Source organism: Barbatula barbatula (genome assembly GCF_947034865.1).
Source record: "Barbatula barbatula genome assembly, chromosome: 10".
Classification (NCBI taxonomy): Eukaryota; Metazoa; Chordata; class Actinopteri; order Cypriniformes; family Nemacheilidae; genus Barbatula; species Barbatula barbatula.
The window spans coordinates 16,809,650-16,827,035 of NC_136773.1; the positions used below are offsets into that span (position 1 = coordinate 16,809,650).

A 17,386-nucleotide genomic window follows, 5' to 3' on the forward strand; every position below is an offset into this window, starting at 1 on the left:
GACAAATCTATTAATATGAATGAGTTAAAGTGACCATTCCCAACAACGTTAGGCCAACTTTGTCAGAAAGTTGATTGATTTTGTGATAAAGTATTTTGTCAATACAAATGTTTAATGATATTATTAACGTTGGGACATTAATTTATTCCAAATGTTGGGAGTAGATTTGTGACAGTAATGAGGGATACTTAAAAAATACCTTTTTTCTATGGCAAAGGCTTTAAAAAAAAGCAGCATCAGTTCAGTTACAATTTATTTATAAACCACTATTTAAACAACAGGGCTGTACAACCATCAATCAATAATACAGTCATATACAGTTAAATAATCCTGGCAATCATAAAAACAGACAAGGTACAATAAAATGAACATGAATCAACCCTCTACACTCACACAAGATACAGAAAGGAGATGCGCCTTCAAGCAACTCTTCAAAGAACTTAAAGTTGGGTCAAGTCTGAAGAAGGTAGGCTGTTCCACCTCTTTGGTGCTACCAGTGCAAAAGCCTGGTCACCCCTTCGCTTGTACCTGGTACTCGAGCACATACCTTACTGGCTTATAACAGGTTGTTAAAAGGTAAAGTTAAAGGTAAAATTAAATCTCCGTTCAGCCTATCACTCTCGGTCACAATTTTTTACCAGGTTAAGTCGTCATTTATTAGAATGTCCCAAGTGGCGCATGTCCGAATCACACCATCCAAAAGATGGCAACAAGAGCACACACACACGTTTGTTTTAGCATCTTTGTCGTATTTTTTGTGGTGACTTAATAGTATATTTATCCCCTACCTCTAACCTAACCCTTACAGACAGCTTTTTGCATTTTACCTTTTCAAATAAGCATAATTTTCTCATGGATAACACTGACACAGGGACTTATATTGTGTCAGTATTGTATCCTAAACTATTGTTTAAAAATACCGCACCATTGTTGGGATCATTGCCAACAAGGTCAATACCAGTGTAACAGTAAAAATGAAAATTAGTGGTTTCATTGTTATTCTACAAATGACAAACATTAAAAAAATATCAGCCGCATAACCATATTTAAGCCTATATGAATATTTGTATTGTTCCTTTAAAACCTGAGTGGTTAATACAACTGCACTGTTCTTTCCATTAAATTATGTTTACCTTGTTTTACTCTACGTATGATGCAGGCCATTGTCAGTTGCTCCCGCTTCGGAAATTTCATTTTGTGTTAGTTTTATTCTTCCTTCATCCCAGTTACCCATAAACCACCAACTTCCCACTGAGAAATTGCAGACATTTCTGAAATTCCTTTCACTTAAAAACGGCTAGCTTGGATTGTAAAATCTGTTTTTGTAAAGCTGAGAGTTTATCCTCAGAAGGGACTGACTGGCACTCACTCTGATGTTTAACCTAAGACATTTGGCATTATAGCAAATATTGCATAAAAGGGAATTATGCAAAAGACTTTCAAACCAAAACACCTTGTTTCTGTTTCAAACAGACAGTCTGACTTATTTGAATGCCAGTGAATCTCATACATGTTTTTTTCTTGTTTTGTCATCAGGCCTTGGTTTTGCTGAACACTGACCTACTTTGTATCTCATGAAAGATGACACTGACAAAAATATTGTCATTTACATTGTAGTCTCTGAGAACTACAGTAAGTAAAGCAGATGTTAACAAGAGGACTCAAAACATGGTAACTCAAAAACATGTCTTAGACTTGTACAATAATATTTCAATAGTAAAGAAATGTATAGAATGTAGTTGCTGGGAAATAAACAGGCAAAAGAAATATCTTATTCAGTAGAAATCGTTGCTTTTAGAGGAAATACTTAAAGAAAGAACATCCATCAATAGATCAGTTCTGGAAATGCAACGATAGTAAATATGGTTGATAATCTCTTGCTCCGGAAGAACCGCTTATAGATAAATCCTGGTAAGCTTTTTAGTGGCAACACAACAATCCAATTGGCGAATCAAGATTCAGCTGTGGCCCATGCCTCCCAAAACGATTGCTGCTATTACATTTGTGTGTCTTTCAGAAAAACTGTTTAGCAGGGTCAAAACTATATATTGTACAAACAAAAACAACACATTGACTTTATTTGTTGGGTGTATTGCAGCAAACACATTCTATTATTAAAAAAAAAATCATCCAAACGGTCCAGACACAAGGAATGCTTCATCTGTTATTTGCAAAGAAAGAGGAAACATCTACAATAGATATGTCTGGGCTCATGTTTTTTGAAGACTTTGGGATTTACAACAACAATATCTGTTTTCAAACCAAGCAGTGCTGCATGACAACAATCTATTATTGTCGGTGGTAAACACTGCATTTTGAGTGCTGAGGTAAAGCTAAACCAATTGAAAGGTGGTCAGATAGACTCTGCCTTTATGTATGAGGACAAAAATTATATTTACACACCTGCCATTCACTATATGTAGATTTTGGTGTCCACAGATTTTTAGTTTTTTTTGTAACTCACTGTTACTTACAGAAGCGTATTTAAGTTTGTTTGGCCAGGACAGATGTTGCTGGGGCATCAGCATTCTTCAAAATATATTTTGTGGAAGAAAAAGTTATACAGGTATGAAATGACAGGAGGCTGAACTATCACTTTAAATACTCTTTGCTCAATACTTATAATCAGTATAGAATAATTGACAGGAAATGTCAAATATCACAACAATGTTTTTAAAGAGAATAGAGCCTTTTCTCTACGCAGTGTTTCATTTTTTGTCTTGAGGATCTGTTTACTGTTTATCAGAAATGGCGCCTTTTTAACACGTGGAGGCGCCAAACACAAAGCCTATGAGGGTCACACCAAAGCTCAAAGCAATATTTTGGTAGCATTTATATGTTTGTGTATGTCCATCATTTTGAAATAAGGTTAATAATAATAATGTCGTTTGATTTTTTTATTGGTTTGAAATTAATTTGTTATGAATGAAATTCTAATTCGGGGGTTCCTTTTAAATGAAAGGTTCTATGTCATTGGTAAAATATGCGTATTTTGAAAATGTGGTACTTGGTTGTGTTTAAATATTGAGCATCTTGTTATCGTTGAAGCTACAAATCAGGTAAATATGAAAAATATCAAACCCAAGTCAAAAGACATCTTTCCACTTAAAAGCTCTAAACAAACGACTTATGGAGAGAATGAATGTTCGTGGTTTCATGTCATAATCACGATATCAACATAATTATCTTTTCTCTTTTCATACATATTCTTCTTTATATTTTACCGTTGCAAATTTTCTACAATCCTATATTGTGTTTATTGAAGGCTAATATTAACTTACAAAGCTGTGCATTTTGAGATATTTAATGCATAATCAGTCTTTTTAAGAAATAAAAACGTGTATTTAGTAGTGTAATTTCTATTGTGATTGTTTATTTAGGTGATCGCAACGTTCCTAATTTTCAAACTAAGTAAACTCCCACATGACAAAACGTGCAAATTCATAATAAATCAAGCCATTTGTTATTCTCTTTAGATTGTTAAATTATTCTAATAACGTTTCTTTGTAAATATCATCTGAAGGTATGTGACATAGTTAGTCTATGGCCAAATATGAATAAAAATTGCTTTCGTACAGAGCCAAGTGGGTAACGTTACCCTCTCCCTTGATATTTGAGACCAAACACCTAGACGCAGACGTGCTAAACGTCTTCTGTGTATCGGAGCGTGCCTGTCGGTCCCTGATCCATTCCATGTATTCGCGTTTTCCGTCGCTTCGCGTTCAGAAGCCGAGTCTTGTTTACAGCGGTGATTTTACGGAACGCGTACCGTCAGAAGAGTCTCGTCGTTGCGAAGGAGTCTAAACGCCGTCGCGGAAACACAAGAATCCGACGCCAGGGTTGCAAGCTATTTACTTCAAACAGTTCGGGATTATTGCGTGCGCACAAAACCAAATCCACGCTCGGGAGCCGCTCATTCTTGCAGCACGCAAATTTTCCCTACCGCAAAACAGAGCGACAGCGCGTGAAGGCGGTAGGGGAGGGTGAGCCGGGGGTAGTTTCAGTTGGTGAAACCATTTTTGTCCTGGCGGATATTTTGGATCGAGCCCCGTCGCGAGGCTTTATTGCGATAGTGTCTGGCGTGCTGCAATTTCATTCATCCGTACGCTACCCGAGTCGTCGCGGTCTCGAAGCTGACCTCAACGCTTCTCCGTACGTCGATACAACATCGATTCATCAGACTGGCACAGCAACACTCGCATAAGGTGTTTCGTCGTAGGAGAAACCGCTAGTTTAGCTGGTCGTGCTACGCGTCCCTCTCGGGTTTTCAAGAAATGGAGGCTGAAGATGCAGATTATCGCTTGAGTGAAAATCGCGGTTCTGTCGGTTTCATATACACGATCGCATCATTGCATTTTTGGCAAGAATAACAGAACGTTTGGATGTATCTCAATGTTCCTATTAAATAAGGAGTATATCATTATTACCAGACGTAGTTTATCTGCTCCCTCACCGCCTCCCGTTATCTTTAAGAGTAGAGGAACTATCTTCCCATTCAAAGCAGATTCTTGTGGACTTTTTGCCTGCTTTAAAGAAGAAGCGTCGCATTTTGCGGCAGTTTTGCGTTTTTGCGACACGACCTTTTTATTTGGGGGATATTGATGAACATATTAGGAATGAGAGCTGGAACGGCGAGGGATGTTTGGACCTTATTTTGGGGTCCAGTGCTGTTTCTCTTCACAATATGCCTGTGCTGTGCCCACGGAGAAGGTAATTTAGGGCTGATGCCTCTTCTTGGGATTTGAAAAACGAATCGCTGTTTTAACATTCTGTACATTTCTTGACTCTATTAGTAGCTTTGTTTATGTAGACATGTGCGTTACCTGAAGCATGACATCCTGTGTGGTTGAGAGTTTACCTGCATGCATTTCTTTTCATGTTTGAGCTTTTTGAACACGGGCCTTGTAATGCACGACACTACGATTCATTGATGGATATTTACTATGAGAAATACATCAAAAAGCCTTCAGACTCAGGCCATGTCTGTGGACCTACCAGTCGTGACATCGGATGTGTTGTAACGTTTGAATTATTTATGATCTGGATCACGTTGATGTTTAGAAGTTACTTGATCATTTTTGCCTCTTGAGAAATCTGTCTGGGCTATATTTACCTGAGGTTGTTTTTTAGACCTAATGTTGGGTTGAGCCATAGTATCGCGCATTGTAATACTCTGGCTTTTGCGTAACGTTACATTTGTTGTATTTTAACCCTTGTAAAAATTGCCTTGACAAAATACCACTTGGCATGATAAGATACATCAGCATTGTATAGCTAGTGCCTGATTTGGTGAACTGAACACCTTGTAATACAGCATTGCAGTCGTGGTACTACAGGTCATGAATTGACTTCATAATTTTCCTAACTAAACTATACCTGTAGTTTCAAAAACATTGTAGACTCTTAAAAATAAAGGTGATTGAAAGGTTCTTCATAGCGACGCTATTGAAGAACCATTTTTGGTTCCAGAAAGAACCATTCAGTCAAAGTTTATTTAAAGAACCATCTCTATCTTAATTTGTTTTGTAATCTGAAGAAGCCTTTTTTGCCACAAAGACAATTTGGGAAACAGAGAGGTTCTTCAGATGTTAAAGTTTCATTGTGGAACCAAGAGGTTCTTCTGTGGCATCGAAGAACCTTTTGAAGTGCAAGCACCTTTTTTTTAAGAGTGCAGTTTGTTACTATTATTTGTACTACAGTACTGTAAAGCCGTAATACATAAATAAAGGATACTTTTAAGTATTGTTTTGGTTATTGTAAATTCCCGTAAAAATGTTACAGGGTTTCAGAATGTCATTTATGGAGTGGATTAAGAAAGCTAAGGTTTAAGCATCATTCGATGGTACATATTGTTTAATCCAATGATCAAATGTTTTGTTGGTTGACAGACTGCGGCGTCAGGCATGCACATGGTCACCACCACGCGATAAGAGAAACCTTGAAACTGGTACAGTCAGGACTGCAAAACTCGAAATGAAACCGTACCTTGACATTTGCCGTATAATAAAATGATGTGAAAACAAAATGCTTCGCAGGCTTCGATTTGGCTAGAAGGTTTGAATATACTTGGATATTTTCTATACAAAACAAAAAGCTAGTTGTATAATTTTTAAAACGTTTTATAATTAATATTTGGTGTTGTATGGCTATGGCACATTGTATAGTTCCCCTTCTAAAACTAAAACCAAATCCCTGGTGATCTACATTAAGAAGGCGTTCTTATAAGTTATGCACCTTACGCAGTAAGCCAAGGATTCATCATTTTCACAGTTTGTTCCTTTACCAGCCACATAAAGCAAGAGAAGGGGAGTCGTAAGTGCAATGGCATCTGTGAGCTTCAGCACCCAATCTGTAATGTGGACAGGAACAGGCTTGTGTGGGATTTTAGCTGGAACTGACTGTGCCTGGTGCACATCACAATGAGCCACTAATCATTAATTCTGTTGTTGAAAACCACATCGGAATCTGACCCTCAGTCTGGTGAGAACATGCTGTCATATTTATGCCATTTTATGCCACTTTTAAAACATCCTGTTCTTGCACATGCCTGTGTTTTTAATGGGTCCGGCAGGCGGCAGCCTCATCAAATGCCCATAATTGTTATTGTGTAGGGGGTTGCATTGTGGCATAATGAAGGTGAAAATAAACTAAAGAATGGCCCACATTTACATTCAAAAGGAGTTAGGACGCAAATCAAGGCCATTGACCGGAGTGGCCAGTCCCACATCCAGGCCACTGTGAATGTCAGGGGGGTCTGTTTCTCAGCACCCTGCAGAGCCCAGGACCACTGGCCCTAAAGAGAGGGGTGTGGGGGGTAAGCTTTCACTCCTGGACTCCATCATTCCATTGTCCTGTGTGTGTGTCTCTCTTATAATGTGTTGCACTTGCAAAGACACTCCACTGACATTGACATACTGACCGTAAAGAGTAAAACCAGTTTTATACATCTCCACTACCCGTTTTACTGTCTGTCTGGTTTGATTTTACTGACACTTGAAAAGTACTGATACAGAGTGAGTCACAGTATATTACGATTAATTTTTTTTAAATTAATAAGGAATATGAGACACATGACATCGTGTAGAAGGTAGGAAGGCCGATAAGTTAAACATTTACAATGATGAATATAAGAAATCGTTCATGATTGTGAAATGGCAAAAAATGTATAACTTATATTGTGGCAATATTTGTTTTGGTTAAATTTCAAGGTATGTTTTTAAAATGGAATATCACCTATCACCCAGTCTTGGCTATAGAAATATCTGTAACATGGTTATAAATTATTCCATGCCAAATGTATGGCCGAGTTTTTCTTTGGTCTTTTTTCATCCCGTTCATTTTAATAATCTGGTCAGACTAATAAAATGTAATTTAGCCTCCTTTCAAATTTGACCACAGTAAACTTTCCATGCCATTTCTTCCAAGTTTATGGCAAACAAGACTCCATGGTTCACTGAGAGCAAGAGAGGGAGAAGAAACATGAGGTTTGAAAATAGAACATGTAAAAATACACAGGCGAGGGAAACAGACACGGTTTTGTTGATTTGAAGAGTAGTGAGTTTGTAAACTCTTTTATTGGTTTTAGCTGTTCAGATGGGCGGCCTCTGGACAGCCTGGCTGCTGAACGCTACCTTATTCCTTCAGACTATTGATACTAAGGAAAAATACCAACATAAGTAATAGCTTTTTGAACAACATTGTATTCTAGAGCTGGTTTAAAAACTACATCATTCAAAAACACCCACTTCCTCATCCACAGACATTCAACCCTTAATGTTTAGCCTTATCTTCACAGTTTAGACTCAAACTGTATCCATTGCCTCTGAAAAGTGGGAGAGACTGTCACCAGAATGAAACATTCAGAAAGGAAGATACAGTGGGTGGATTTTTTAGGTTCTTGCTGTTTATTTCACAGCCCACCTTTGCCTACTTTGGTATGTGGAATTTGGTAGTCTGGTGTTGCTCATTCTTGTCGTGACTAAGGCTGCCCACACACAAGAAGAGATTATGCTGTGTCAGAAAACATAAATCCTTTGCTTCTGCGAGGATTGTAGTGATGAAGAATGAAATCATCAGAAACAATATTTTATTGATAACCGGGTCACAATACAATATTTTATCCGAAAGTTTATCGATTTTATGAGAAATGTTACATTTTTATTTTATATTTGTATTATAAATATATATATTACTTTTATTAATAAAACAAAAAAATCACTTTAGTATCTTGATTTGTAACATTAAGTTTTGGTTAAATAATCAAACTGAATATGTGCCGACCTGCAGCTGCAGTATATCTGTGTGAAATATAGATTTCTGGTTAAGAATATCAATACCGGATATTGTATAATTTTTCCCAGTTTCCTATCCATCAAGCAGACCTTCCCTCCGTGCGTCCGCACCCTGAGGCTCTTTTCCTATGAATCTGGCTCAGTAGTGATTGACCGACAGTCCCGTCTCTCTTTTATTATTTCTGTCTTCATTTCTTTGTCTCGTCAGCCCATGTACAGGCTGGCTCTGCTGAGTCGTGCTTCACTCTCAGTGTGGGAGAGTCCATGCTTGCTCGTCTGGTGCGTCTCTTCACTCCCACTGCCCCTAAATGTGTCACTGCGCTAGTGTGTTTCTTCATAGTAACCGGAAGACTTGTCTTAATGCTTCAGTAAGCTGTTAGATGAGGTAAATTTTGATTAATCAAATGTTCAAGTGGGCTGTCAGATTATCTGCCTGTGCAGCGACCACCCATAGCCCATCAAACATGCAAAATGTATTTATACTGCACTACCTATATTGTGACCCTTTTGCTTTTTTATGGGAAAACTTCACAATCTCATATGTTAACATTAGCTAATGTGTTAGACAACTAAATAAGATATATTTTTTAGTCTTAGGGAAAGGACAATGTTAAAGGGATAGTTCAATCGAAAATTCTTTCGTTATTATTTACCCTTATGTCATTTCTAGTGGCTATTTTCTTCTGCAGAACCAAGAAGATATTTTGAAGAATGTTGGTAACCAAACAACATTGGCCCCATAGACTTTCATTGTATGGACTGAAAACCACTGAGAAATTTCTCAAAATATCTTCTTTTGTATTCTACAGTCGGATAGGTTTTGAATGACTAATGTTAACAGACATTTTAAATATACTGTACGCTAGTAAATGTTCAAATTAGCATGTAAAATTAATTTTTTTTGTATTTTATTGTTCATTATTAGTTCATGTCAAGTATTGCAGTTAACTAATGGTACCTTACTGTAAAGTGTTACCAAAATCATAAATGGCTTTAGGTTAAATAGGTCATAAAAACTCAAACCAAAACAAGAGGATTCTGCTTGTTTACATGTTCAGGGGTCCGCCAATGAAAGCCTTGTGTGTTGTTGTGTTTGTGTGTATGAGCAAGAAAAAAACACAGTACAAAAATTCCATTAAAAATTTTTAAACTGTAAAATCTTTTACGTAAAATGTGTTCATGTTTCTTTTGAATATAAGCAGTCTCTTTCTGTTATTTGATATTTTTTACCGTATTTCAAAAACATGCCAAAATCTGTAAAAACGGCAGTAAAAGTTTTTTTAGTGTCACACTTTATCTTTAAAAATTAAATACACACAGGTTCAACCTCCAGAGTTGTGAGCCTCTGAAGTAATTAGAACATACAATATACATTTTCGACATTATGAAAGATGTCACAAAGAGCCTCTCTGCCATATGTGTATGTTTTTTTCCCTAATATTTGACTCCGCAACATACCGTGTAGTTCATCTTTCAGACAGTTTTGCCAGCTGAGCACGTAAGCGGGGTGGCGGGGGTTGTGTTACCGGTCGTTCTCTGAAATATGAGCTTGTGGTGAGGGCCATTGAAGGGAAGTGTAGCACCAGACCATTGGTCAGATGACTTACAGCATGTGGAGGATTTAACAGAAGTTGAGGTGGCAGGTGTGAGCGGAAGGAACTCGGTCATGCTCCCTTGTGTCCAGCCTCCGCGGGAGGGTCTCAATACCCTCATCTCAGGCGTTTCATGCAAAACATTAGGCCAACTTTGAAATTGGGCCAAGAAAAGCTATATTAAATAATCTCATTATTTTGTTGTGTTTGGAGAATGATTCGGGAAACTCACAGCCTCAAAGTGCAAGTGATCTAGTCTTGATTTGAACAAAAAGGTCTCTACCAGAAAACGTCACAAGTGCTGGAAAACTGCTATAATTGTGTTGCTTTCCGAGAAAGATTACTTAAAGCGGTTTCGGTAACCTCTGATAATCTCTTGAAGATATAAATCGCTCCCATAAGGGTTGTCATTTTCTGTAGGTCTTTTTAACAGCTGCAGTTAAGGATATGTAGTGCGTGCTTTTAGTTACGAATAAATAGAGTGTTTTTTTTATTTGGAAATGTGATCTGATAGATAAGTGTTTGGTGAAGGCCAGGATTAAGTAGGTTAGGGCTGGATCTAGAGAAGGGCACCGGAAAAGCCCTGTTTTTCATGTTCATCTGAGAGGTGCAGGGATTCCTGTGGCCGGCGAGTGAGAGGTTATCAAGTGTAAACAGCAGGAGTTGGATTTCAGGTCCGTCTGTTTGTACAATGTTGTGAAAACCACGGTGAATGGAGGACTTTCCTGGGTTACTGTTTGCTTTGTTGCCAAACACTACAATGTCAACTTTAACAAACATCAAGGCAGCGTATTTTTACTGTTCTTGAACAAACAGTCGGACAATTTTAGTGTTGCGATTTTGCAAGATAACTAGCGGGAGATTTGCTCATAATTTCTCAGCAACGATCGGCCAGATAATTTATGATTCATGATGATTTAAGCTCAAAGCAAATCCTCTTAGTCAAAATGATTTGAGGACCTTGACGCTTTGGATTTTTTTCTTTGTTTTGTATACTTTTCTTTAGAAAATGTCATGTGGTTTAAGCACATTCACATAATACATAACCACTTTTGACATTTTATTTCATTTTATTTTACTTTTATTTTACACTTTTATTTTACAAAGTGGTCCAAAGAAGTTATTATGACACACTTGATTTATAATGTGAGCTATCTGGCATAATTTTGTGGAAAAGATTTGTTTTTCAATATCACCTGCAGGTTTCAAAGACAGATGGCAATAGAGAGGCAAAAAGTTACAGATTCCAACTTAATCGTTTAAAGTCTTATCTTATTTGAGTTTTATTCTCTTTTCAAGTTTATTAATTTCTTGAAATTTGCATATTGCATAACACATTTGTTGCTTCACATCCATAAAACCTTGAACCCTTCCACAAAGTACCTCTGTTTTCATATAAGATGAAATCCCAATTGAGTGCTCTGAGGTTTTTAAAGATTAATCCGAAAACATTGATCTTTCTCTAGGGTAATATTAAAAACATGTAGTTTTAATTTTAGAATGGAGGTTCCTCGATCGGAACTGGTTGCACTTACTGGATGCGTTGGGTGAAAAACTCTGAACTGTTGAAAGCAATACCGACATGAGAGAGTGGGGGCTAGATGCATCTCTGACTGCCTGTGTTTATGGAAGAGCTGAATCTTCAGAAGAGGAATTGGTTGAGCACTTTGGCCGTGGATCCTTCAATGTGGAGGTCAACTGGTGGGCATGTGTGTGGCAGCTGGCTGCACGCTTCATGTGCGGCAGTTTCTGGAGATGTGAGGGGATTCATTGTTTTTTTTCAGTTATTTCGGCACGTATTGTGCATATTTGTGAAGCAAGAATGGTTTTTGGTGTGTGTGTGACAGGGTCAGACAGCATTGTGACCTGTAGCTGTCAGATAACTCACTTTATCATTGTAGAACCAAAATAGTTCTGAATTTTGTCTGAAAATTATTTTCTTGTGCGATTTGATGTTCATTTTGATTTCAATTTAGCATCATGATTGTTCAGATTAAGCATAGTTTTCTACAGATGGACTGAATTGAAATATTTGCCAAATGTGTTTTTAATGTAACTAACTGCGCTTTTAGCTGTCATGTGTTTTTACGCTGCTGTTCCTTGTCGTTTAGCTGACATGCATCGTCTCCCCATTTGCCAGACCTCCTGAATTTATTAATGGATCCAACCGGAACTGAAGACTAAAGTTACTCTTTTACCAACAGACAAATTAGTCTTTGTGTTCGAGTCACTCCGGCTCTCCTCCCTCTCTCTGGATTGTGGAGGAGAAAAAATGCCGCAATGAAACAAAGGAGACATGCATCGCCACGACTCCCGAGTGCAGCCCTCGGGCACCTGCGATGATACGGGAAAGCAAATACTGTTTTGTCGTGCGGCAGTCATTTCCGTTCTAAATTTGGATGAGCGTAATACACTGCCAGGAGCAAATAAAGACCATTCATCTTATTAAACTAAACATTCACTATTTTTGGCACAACGGTTGTAGAGTAACCTTAGACGAGATTTATATTCATGAATCCTTTTCTTCTGCAGGAAGAAAAAGCATTTCCACATCCGTCGGAAGAATTGCGGAAAGTCCTCACGTTACTTAAAAGTTCCGTCTTGCGTGACTCTTGTGGGCTGTTGTGGACCCGGTTGTAAAAACAGAAAATTTGTTTTTTTGTGTTTGGGCAATCGTGCTAGAAAACATTGGTGAAGCCTTGTTATATTGACTGACTGACCTAAAAGTCTCTCATAACATGCAAGACATCTAGACGTTTACAGAGGGAGGAATGGTGTGAATTACTCCTGTAGACAGGCTGTTATTATGTAAATCTCGCTGAGCTTTTATTATGTTTTTATCAGAGTCCCTTTCGTTATGTTCATGCTACTGTTTAACTATGTTATCTTCCAAGACCTTTGCAGTTTGGTTAATAAAGTTTTTACAGTCCCATGCCATCATGCATGTGTGGATCATATCCTATATATCTGATAATTCTTCACATGACATTATTTAGGTTTTGCAACTAGTTTGTTATTGTTTGCTAAAATTTGTGTAGTGGTTTGTCTTTTGTTCATGTTTTTTATTGAATGGGCTTTAATAGACGGAGCAGATAATAAATGATGTAATTGAGTTATTAACAATTCTAAATAATGTAAACAAAGATAATGCATTAAGTGTGGCAAAAATGCAAGGTGATGTATCTTATACCTAGAATGCATTGTATGCGACTTAAAACTAAATGTTGTTATACCACACCAAATGCATTAATGTATGTCTATAGCAGTGTATAGATTTTAATTCAGTTCAGCACTTCAATTTATATGGCACAACAATTTTCATTGTTACAAAGCAGCATTACATGCATTGTAATAATTTAATTTATCTATTACAATAATTTTTTTAAGACAGTATATGGTATTAAAATATATGCTATTATTGCAATAAGTTTTTCACAATGCAATGTACATGGATTAAATCAAACTGAAATAAATACTATGTTGGATTGTTAGAAACCGTAGTCTAAATTGTTCAATTGAAATGTATGATTTAATTTTATAAGTATAACTTTTATAAAACTAACTCGACCATTCTCTCTTTTCTTTCACAGTCTGTGGTCCTCACATTGATATTCGCAATGACATCAGTGAGTTTAAGAAGCTGGAGAACTGCACCGTGGTGGAGGGCTACCTGCAGATTCTCCTCATCGGAGACAAGAACAACAACCTCAACCAGGAGCACTTTCGAACCCTGTCCTTCCCCAAGCTGACCATGGTGACAGACTACCTTCTCCTGTTCCGTGTCTCCGGCTTGGACAGCCTCAGCATGCTCTTCCCCAACCTCAGCGTTATTCGAGGTCGCAACTTATTTTACAACTACGCCCTGGTCATCTTCGAAATGACCGGCCTGAAAGATATCGGCCTTTACAACCTGAGGAACATCACCAGAGGGGCCATCAGGATCGAAAAGAACCCAGAGCTTTGTTACTTGGATTCGGTGGACTGGTCGCTCATTATGGATGCAGAATTTAACAACTACATTGCTGGGAACAAGCAATCGAAGGAGTGCAGTGATGTTTGTCCAGGTATAATGGAAGACCGGCCTCAATGCATCAGGACCAGCTTCAATGACAACTACAGCTACCGCTGCTGGACCTCGAATCACTGCCAGAAGGGTAAGAGCTGACCAAACAGGCCAGTTTTATTTTTCAGCAAAGTCAGGTTTTATTGTTGATGCGTTTGCTCCAGTTAGAATTAACGTCTATCATTTACATTGAATTTGAATGAATTGTAAAATAAATGGGGAAATTAAACTAGGATAAAATTGCAGTGTGTAGATGTTTGCGTTGCTTGGCAGGGCCTTGTCAGGTTAAGTGTAATCTATGTTTTGTTGGGAGAGTTATGACTAGACCGTCTACCAATTCATTAAAAGCTTTGACATTAGTTGAGGATGGAAGGTCTCACTTCACTGAAAAGAAAACAAGCCCTTCTGTGACCTGAGCTGATGTTCTTTTAGGAGCTGCACAGAGAAAAACAGTGAAGAGAAATGATGATCTTTATTCATAGGGTATACTTGAGAATGTTTTGTTGCACTTCTGAACGTTTTGTTTGTATTGCACTGCTAAACTGGCTTGTCTATGTTCAACTGTCTGAGTCTGTTGTTTGTTTTGAATTTGTAGTTATTTAACGAATAGACAGATTTTTTGGACAGACTTTGTTTTTTTTTAATGTACAGAAATTTGCACGTTAATTGCACAATTTAATAATGTGAAAACAAGGGCTGGAAGGTATGTTGAAATGACCAGAATAACGCGAATGTGCATTAGTCATGTGCCAATATCCCATTTTCAGAAATTCTTCAGAAATATAATATATTTATAATGTAATTATATATAAATTTATAGTCTGCTAAATATGCAAGTTTTCTACTTACTGTGTAAGATACTGTGATTTTAAGAAATGTCAACAATTATGGGAGGACACATATAAAACAATTCTAATGTTTTACAGAATTTATTACAGTATTTTAAATCGCCCACGGTAAGAATATTGTGCACATTAATTAATACGGTAATACGGAATTCTGAAAACCAGCACAACTGTAATGTGCTTTTTATTTAATGAACAGTAGTTTTGAAATATATTTTACAAGCATTATTATATTGTATATTGTATATCGCATTGTTTAGCAAGTTATCGCATATTGCATTGTTCTTTAAAACTGTGTACCCTAGTAAACACCATATTTGCTTTCATTATGAGCCTTCAAAAAACCCAGACAATGTTGACCGCTTATTTCACATGCTTTCAATTGTGTGGCCGGTTCAGAGCACTATTGTAAAGTATAGATGTATTTATTGTAGGGAATGTTGGGTGGGGTTACTCCCTTCGGCCTCAAAGTGTACTTCCATGGTCAGGTTTCTCTGTGCTACTTAGATGGCCAAAGCCTGCTGTTTTAGATGGGTTGCATATCCCTTACATCTTAGAATGCCTGGGAAAGTTGACGATCGCTTATGAATGTTTGCTTCAAGGCTCTTCCTCTCCCAAGCACACAAGAATGGTGGGAAAGCATAATGAAGCAGTACTCTCCCACCCCTGGCCTTCAGGAGACCTGCGCAACGTGCATGTCCCAGGCCCGGAGAGGCAGTCACAGAACTGCCTGAAAACAAACAAAGGAAATCAACCCTCCTTAGAAACGCGTTCAGTTCCGGCTGGATTGTTTATTGTTGCTGTTAGAGTTCTCTGAATCAAACAATAATGTAGCGGACACGTTTGCAAATGTATGGAGGTGACACGCTGTGTCTGCCGCCGCGTTTCCTGCCGGGGGATTTGATCCGTGGCAACGAGTAACTTTCCAAGCGAGTGCCCCTGCTGATACAGTCTCTTTCCGGCTGTACCGCCCACTTCGTGTCAGCACTTGCTCCCCTGCACACCTGTTCAGTATGGTAATCTTGTGTCTGAATGCTGTTTTCGCCTTTGCAGAGGTGGGGGCGGTGTGAGTCACCTGTATCCAAGGCTCATACACCTGAACAAAGATGAGGGCTGGTAGTCGTAGCAGAAAGGACCGAGCTAATGGTCCAGCTGATTGATCTGTGATCTTACTGGAATGAACAGTGAACTGCCACCTGTCCAATTGTGTGCACTTCCTGTCTGCGTTTCCACATGCAACTTCAAAAAGATTGTACAATTTGTCTATGAAAATCACACCCCCGGCATTTCCCTACGCTTTACTAGCCTATCGACAGAGTGCTGTGTTTGTGACTCACGAACATTGGTGAGAAAGATGGCACATGATGAAAGGTATTGGTGAGGATAGACAGCTGGAGACTTGTTTTCTCATGTTGAGGCTGAGGCACATGTCAAGGTCATTTGAAATGCACTTACGGTCGACATGAAAGGAAATTTCACCCTGTTTCACTTTCTTGTTTTTGTTGTGCACAATTGGTACACGTTAGTCAAAAAAGGTTTGTCTTTGTGATCTTTCATCAAAATCGCTTCGCTGCTGAAACAACTTTCATGTTCATCCCCTTATTTTCAACTACCTGTTAAATAGAGGCCACTTTTATTTCATTACTGAGGTCAAATGGCTTGCTCGTCCATTTAAGAAGGTCAGTGATCAAAGCTGATTAAGGTGAGCAAAATGTTGAACCAATTTGTAAATGTCTTTGGGTGGATTGTGTTTTATACAAATAATGCCGGTTTGACACAATCTATAACTTTATTAAACATAATGTTAAACAGAAGTATCTGTAGGAATAGTTCACCTGAAAATTAAAATTGATTCCATTTATTCAAAATTCAACATCAACCTGATATAACTGTTTTTTTTCTGTGGAACACGAAAGAAGATATTTTTAGAAATGTTTTTGTGTCCATAATAAGGAAGTCTATAAGGGATCATTTTCTCAAAATATCTGCTTTGTGTTCTACAGAAGAAAGAAAGTCATACCAGTTTAGAATGACATGAGGGCGAATAAATTATTAAAGAATTTATTTTATTTTAAGTAAACATTTATTTAAGCTCAGAAAAGAAAACTTGGATTGTTTTATGTGCAACTTCTGGGAGAACTTATGAGAAACCGGTTTGCCCGAAGTGTCTGAACAACCTAAAATGCAATGAACTGGACTTATTGTCGGCTTGATGTCCGCTGGACTCATTGCAGCCTGTCGGACTTCGTGTGTAGGACAGTCTTCTCCACCCTCCTCAGAGTAAGTGCCTTGTTTTTCTTCCACACAGATGTCAAGGGCATACAGTGGTTTTGTTGTCAATTTGGATCAGTCCTCTCTCTCTAATTACTGCACCAAGAGTTGCCTTCAGCATCCAATCCGCGATGAGCTTCCGCGTGTGTGCGTCTCAGAGCGAGACCGCATCTGTGTTGTGAGTCGGGGGGTTCACAGCAACGGTATTGTTTTCCGGAAACGTAGGACTATTAAAGCATTCCTTGCGTGTTCTTGCATGCGTTTGATACCGTCGCGGTCTGTGTGTTAATGTGTCTTGAGCGTGTGGACTTTCCAATGCAATTT

At 38.1% G+C, this 17,386-nt stretch overlaps 1 protein-coding gene across 1 annotated transcript in view; it reads left to right on the top strand.

Moving 5' to 3' along the window:
• The first annotated feature begins 3,639 nt into the window (after positions 1-3,639).
• Positions 3,640-17,386, top strand: part of igf1ra (insulin-like growth factor 1a receptor) — a 76,374-nt gene continuing 62,627 nt past the window's right edge. The window contains exons 1-2 of the mRNA XM_079465230.1: positions 3,640-4,710; positions 13,474-14,037. Of these exons, the coding sequence (XP_079321356.1) occupies positions 4,602-4,710; positions 13,474-14,037 (673 nt within the window). The 5' untranslated portion in view covers positions 3,640-4,601. The remainder of the gene's footprint in view (positions 4,711-13,473; positions 14,038-17,386) is intronic.